Source organism: Morchella sextelata, assembly GCF_020137385.1.
Source record: "Morchella sextelata strain SCLS chromosome Unknown scls_5, whole genome shotgun sequence".
In the NCBI taxonomy this organism is placed as follows: domain Eukaryota; kingdom Fungi; phylum Ascomycota; class Pezizomycetes; order Pezizales; family Morchellaceae; genus Morchella; species Morchella sextelata.
In genome coordinates this window covers 1446918-1453544 of record NW_025408620.1, presented here as the reverse complement: position 1 = coordinate 1453544, position 6627 = coordinate 1446918, and the positions used below count along the sequence as shown (strand labels likewise).

The 6627-nt window shown below is 43.7% G+C and overlaps 1 protein-coding gene across 1 annotated transcript; it reads left to right on the top strand.

Annotated features, from left to right (window-relative positions):
• Positions 1–2505: 2505 nt before the first annotated feature.
• Positions 2506–3487, top strand: H6S33_010917 (uncharacterized protein; the record flags this gene model as incomplete). The annotated part of the gene is made up of 3 exons (XM_044842288.1): positions 2506–2690; positions 2775–2918; positions 2980–3487. The coding sequence occupies 3 exons, from the start codon at positions 2506–2508 to the stop codon at positions 3485–3487; spliced, it is 837 nt and encodes a 278-aa protein (XP_044696847.1).
• Between the last annotated feature and the right edge of the window lie 3140 nt (positions 3488–6627).

Below are 6627 nucleotides of genomic sequence, written 5' to 3'. Positions count from 1 at the left end.
TTAAAGGGTATGACAATTTACTGTGCGGGCCAGTGCCTACTGTACCCAGTGTGCCGATCGTTGTCGATTTTACATGCATGGACATGCATGGACATGTACTAACTTCCTAACGTTTTTGAACGCGACTGATATTGCATACCATACAAAAATACGCCAAGACCCTGATTTTGGGTGTGTGCAATAGTGGCCCAGTCCAAAAACGCCAGGAAACTACGAGTATGAGCATTCATGAGCATGCATGATTCCAGCACTGCATGACGCGAAAACGTGTCGCCGCTGCACAGTCACACATAAGTATAGCGAATCACTAGCTAGAGCACCCCATCTTTGTCATGCATTTCGGGCCTGTTCCTAGGTGTACGTGCTTTCCCCCCGAAAAGATGATTCCTCATTCATTTCTTATATAGATCGTTGGCAGGCACTTCTGGCGTCTCGCCACGCAACTTCCAAGGTATATATTGCACGAGTTTGCAAGTCCCATAACGCTCATTTATCTTGGAGATATTGAAACAAATCTATATCATTAGTTTCGCGCTCTTTTGCAAGTTTTTCTCCCTTTTCAATATTCTTAATACTTGGCTAACCTGTATACGTACTGCACAGCTTCGATAAAATCTTGTTACGATATCAGAATTCCGGTATATCTTAGCAACAATAATCACACATCGTTATCGTATACTGCCCAGCTCTGTTATAGCCTGTCTATCAAGCACAGATGTTCACAGCCGTCAAGGAGCCCTTTTAACATCGCTCATCGAGTTATGTTAGCTCTTAGCTTGGTTTCAAGGATAGGAGAAGTCCTCGCGGTGGGCTTTCGTTGTCTATTTAACCTCTGCCCCCCCCAATTTTCTCTGTTATTTTTTAGACTTGAAAATAACCAACAACCACATCACATGCGGCAGACACACCCAGGGTAAGATTTTGAGCGTACTTACTCGCGCATTCATCAAATGGTCGGATATCGTTGCAACCAAACCTCTACTAAGAATTCCGACCATTTAATGAACACAGGAGTAATCGGCATCCGTCAATATGACTGCTGTATTACTTATCCAACCAGTAGCAGGCACTTCTCCAACCCAGTTTCTTGTCGTGGAGACAGCAAAGGTATATATCCCCGAAACTCCTCTGAATCTAAACGCTTAACCGGTACCTAGTTTGTTTTGAGATCCGAGACTTAGGCTCCGGCACGTATCTCAAAAGTTCAGACGAAAGCTCATCATTCCTAATAGAGATCTCGAATAAAATCCCGAACACGATCCCGAACAGCAATCCCGAAGGCAACCGCGAGCGCCAAGCCCGAAGCCGATTCAACGGCTCGGAATAGTTTGCTTATTAACAATCCTAACACAGGCTTGGCCAATAACAGATCATCCAATCGTAACACTTCAACATGGATATGAAAGTGATACGTGTACAAATTCTAATTGTCGGACGTACTACATTTCTCACCAAACTCAGACAGACAAGGCCGGCTATTAGCTGGAAGATGGCTTGAAATTTGCCTATCACATAGCTACGATCGACAAGACACTTCTATATGCAATGCAGACCTTGTACTCGTATTTTCCTGACGTTTGTGGACGCGACTGATATTGCATGCCATACAAAAATACGCCAAGCTCATGATTTTGGGTGTATGCAATAATGGCCCAGTTCAAAAACGTCAGGAAGATACTAGTATTTGATACTATCAGATGATAGTGTATCGGCGTATCACACCGAAAACTCACTTGTTCAGAAATACTTTTTCCTGGTGCCATACGGCAAACGTACCCTTATGCAACCTCTACTCCGGAGAGTAATCTACGCCCCCACCAGCCAAGGAATTAACAATTTATTTTCCATTCAACAAGGAAAGATGAACAGGTCATGGGGCTTTCTCGGATGAAGTGATTGGGTTGAAGCTGTGCCGACTTTCGATGCGGTCGATAAAGCCTGTTTTTACTAGAGAATGGAGCGTACCGCTACTATTTCACAAAATTACCTATATTTTCACTTTAATATCCATACTAGGATTCGACACCCTCATTGCTGAGTTCCCTCCAGATCACGACGAGTCACACTGGACATGTTCAGCGTCCGCCCTTACAATTACACAGCATAACCGACTCGGCATTTCACTTTGCGCTTAAAACTAATATCAGTTACTGAGTTCCGCGGTTGCTGAGACCTCGAGGGCTTGCATTAGTAGTAGTGACATGGCCAAAAATTGCAGGAGAGAAGAGGTCGAGACTGAGTTGGTTGAGGTGATTTATGGTACAGAAGACTGTTGGAACATATGAGAGGTTGAAGGAGTGGCCGCCTCCTCTTAGAATAACATGATAGGCCTCCTATTGTCCGAGGACTTGAGGCTCGGCCAAACTCAGCTTTGAGGAGGAGCGGTTGTCTCGGCCTCATCTATATATATTCGGCAAAGAAAAGCCCATATCTCTCTCTATTCACCATTCTAATTGTACTTTTTGCTACTCAATATTAAAAACGACGAGCTTTTATACTTCCGATATGCATCCCAATTGTGCCAGCGTTGCCGGTAATTCTAGAGCACAAGACTCCCCTCTCAGTGAGAGTATGTGCACCTCTGTTTCATACAAAACAACAAGCTCTCAGGAGGCATCCACTGTCGGGTACCTTCGGGTCGATGCCAATGAACCTTCAAGAAGTACTGAATTCTTAGCACATCCCCACAAGTAAGCTCCGGTATTCCCAATCAATCTTTTATATATATCTTACAAATACATCAGTCATTGTACCTTTGGATCGCTATGCTCTAGCGGACCACCACCCATTACAACCCCACACAGCTTACCAGCCCACCGCACGGCGTGCACATCCTTCAGCGGGCACTTGGAACAGAATGAGCAGTGGATAGAAAATCCTGAGGAGTACCAGCATTTGGAGACTTCCGGTAGTAGCAGGTAAGTTCATTTTTCAAAATTATTGTTCTAGTCCAAGCTAAGGTTTTATTACAAAAAGCAGTACTACACTATTATCTCAGGAATTACAATTTGAACCCGCCGGTCCACGTTTTTCGAACTCTGTATGGATGTACGAAGATGATCAACGGCTCGACTATTGGGTCGACCCTTTGGCAACACAAACACTCAGCATTGGCCATGGAAACGACAGGGAGGATGTTATCACAGTGCTCTATAGAGCTCAAACCATAACCGATGAACCGCAGTGCAACCCCCCTCCTCCGGTTGACCCAAGCCGTTTTCATAATAGGCCAGCCCAATCTCTCAATCCATACGCCTTTCAGATGTTGCTAGGTTATCATGGAGAGAGAAATGATGAAGGCCGTTTTGAGTGTTTTGGAGATTGCCACAAGGGTCGCCTTGGCCGCCTTGGTTTTGAAAGAAGGAGCAACCTACTTGTCCATCTCAGAAGTTGCCATGGACAAAACATACTGAAATATGATCGTGAAGAGAGCCAGAAGATTAGAGCTATGCACAAACGAATGCTGTTGGCAGGTGCTAATGAGTAGCAAAGGATAATCTCGAGATCTGGGGATGCGAAGATTTTGGGACGACAGTTATGACCATTTTTTCTGTTTCTTATGCATGTAACTAGTAGGATGGGTGGAATTGGAGACTCTTTTTTTACACGAACCGCAAACTCTTCGCGATCTCCCGGTCTAAAATCTATCTCTGTCTGATAAATACGTTCGATTTACCAAAATCACTATATTATTATTATATCTGATCTAGAGTTATCCAAATTAGCTCGACAATGACCGTTTTATGATAAAATTTAAAACTACACGTACTTACGTACTTGTTGATCATCTCCTATCCGGATTATTTCTACAGTTCTTCAATCACGCCCATCCGGCTCGAGATACCTATATCAATAGTGCATGCATCGCCGTCGAGCCGCATTCCCATGGACTCAGCTGAGCCATTTGCGGCGAGGAGGCTCGCTTGAATTCTGCGTCACTGCTCTTTTTTCTGCAAAACACTTAATTGAGCTCGAATCAGTCGGTGGCATGCGCAGTTATCTTGTGGAGCTCCCAGTAGGAGGAGAGAAAGGACCTAGCTGCGCAAAGTCTAAATACGGTAATAGTGCTGCATGTAATGAGAAGAATTCTGTGTTAAACTACATAATCTTGTATTTTCTGAAGCATGTATTCTAACAACATTCTCTCAACTCCAATACCCTTAGTAAATATTTCCTAAGTCGATACCTAAGATACTTGTGTGCTTTCCCATCTAAAATCTTATCCTCGTACTGTGGTATTCCCTCCCTACCGTGGTGGTCCTAACAGCTTTAGAGACAAGTACCCATGGAAGAAAAATGTAATTACCCCGCTGGAAATGTGCAGCAAATGTGTAGAAATGCGGGCGATGGTTGGCTATTCTTATCTAGACTGATACCGGAGTATTGCATGAGATACATGTAGGTCTCTTACTTGACTACTCGTAATTTCATAGCGTTTGTGAACATAGCTGGGTCTGCTGCATACACCAAAATCTGGAGCCTCATGCAGGATTTTGCGGGTATGCAACCGAGTAGCGGGACATTCGTCCAGCAATTAACATACTGTTAATGGCTAAATTAGGTCACAAGATGTTATGGGAATCTTCGATGTTTTAACTTGCAACTAAAAGATACATAGGTTGTAGAGAAGAATAAGAAGAAGAGTGATATGGCTGGGGACACCTTGAACCAGAGTGGTTTCGGGAGTCAACTTCAACCGCTAATGAATTTCCCCAACCACACTCTAATTTATTTTTCTCTCTGTTATTCAATCGTTCTTATTCTCCTCTACAATATGACAGAGCCTGATTAATTCTATCTTTCGTTGTGGTGGTGCTATGAATTTTCTAAAAGTTGGACTTTTGGTGGGGGACCCAAGCAATGTCGCACCCATAATTCCCTATTCGGGCCAGATTAATTACCCAATTGGGAAAGCTATAGTCCAAATTGAGTAGAAGTTCCTCCTCTGAGAGCGCCAAGGGATAATCTTGGCAAATTACTTGCAGTAAAATTATTAAATAATTACCCGATTGGGAAATTGATCGCCAGAAACCAATGTCGCGACACTCCGGTTCAAGGTGTCCCCAGCCATATTAGCCGACCACACTCTCGGCCCCCACGTACAAAGAGGTGTTTCGAAAACTTTAGTAGTCTATGAGGCTCCTCGAGGCGAGCAGAGCGCCTCGAGGTGCCTCTGCCTCGTATAGTCTATGCCTTTGCTCGTTCGTGCAAAGAGAGGTACTATATGTACTACATAGGTAGGTATAATGACTATTGATTCTATTGATGAGGGAGGAAGAGTCCTCCTAGTCTCGTTCCCATACTGTGCACCGTGTTACGTACCAGTACACAGTTGATCTGGTGTAATAGGTTCTCGGGGATTCTCTGAACTTTCCCCGAAAGATGTCCGAGTGACTCGGGAGGCTCTCAGAGAGTTTGGGGTTCGGCTAGTTCGGGCTGAGCCCAGACAAAATACTCCCGAAAAGCCACTCCGAAAACCCCGGGCCTCCAATGCTAATATGCCCGAGAAAATGGGTCGCCAAACGAGGAGGGCCCATTACACCAGACTGTGCCGGTATCGGGACAAGAGACCAGAGCCCTCTGCTCTTGTCCTAACTTAATGATACGTGTTGGCTTATTGCCAAGACTCGATTGCACTATCGCTGTGAACATAAGTACTTACATCTCATTCTTCTAGATCATGGATGTAGATCCCGCCTCCTCGAGGCAGATAATTACTGCTATTGGAGGTATACTTTACCGCCCGAAGGGGTAAAAAAAATAAGACTTATATATGTCTTAAATAAGGCTTGTTTAACCGTTTACGCTCGCATATTGCTTATTCTGTTTTTACGTCTCCAATAGTCAACTCGCGGCGTTAAGCATTATCCTTAATAAGGATTATCTTGTATTTTAAGGGTTTTTTTTGGAATAAGGTATCTCAAAAAATAAGTATTGTATAGGACTTAATCGTGAAGCATTCTCTTACATGGACATACCTTGTTTTACCCTTATGGCGAAATTATATTTTACAAAATTAAGTGTGTAATGATTTTATTTCGTGTATACCTTTCGATTAAAAAATGATTAATTGCTCCTTATTGGTAAATAAGGCCTACACTAGCATTATTGGTGAATAAGCCTTGCTAGTGAATACGGCTGGTGCTAGCATTACTGGTGAATATGCCTTACTAGTGAATACGGCTGATGCTGGCATTTCTGGTGAATATGCCTTATGCTAGAATTACTAGTGAATACGGCTGGTACTAGCATTACTAATACTAATCGTACAGTACCCCCTCCTTCTTCGGTGCACCCTATACCCCTATTGCGTACCACACCCACCCACCTATGTGCACCTCCCGATTAGCAGAAATTAACGCCCCAATTGCACCACCAAAAGCGCCTACCTGCCAACGACGATTCTGAAGAATCAAAAGGCAGGATATAGAGATGTTTTGACGCTACTGCGGTAGTCCGTACACTGCTCTCCGATTGGTTGATTTGAGCACTGGAAGCAACGATATTTCGTCCAAAACACCAGTGTACAAGAAGTCGAAGAAATATCTCACAGTAAAGGAGCTAACCAATACACTTAGAACATTGTAGGTGGGGTTACCTCCTTATATCCTATCCCATTCAGGACAG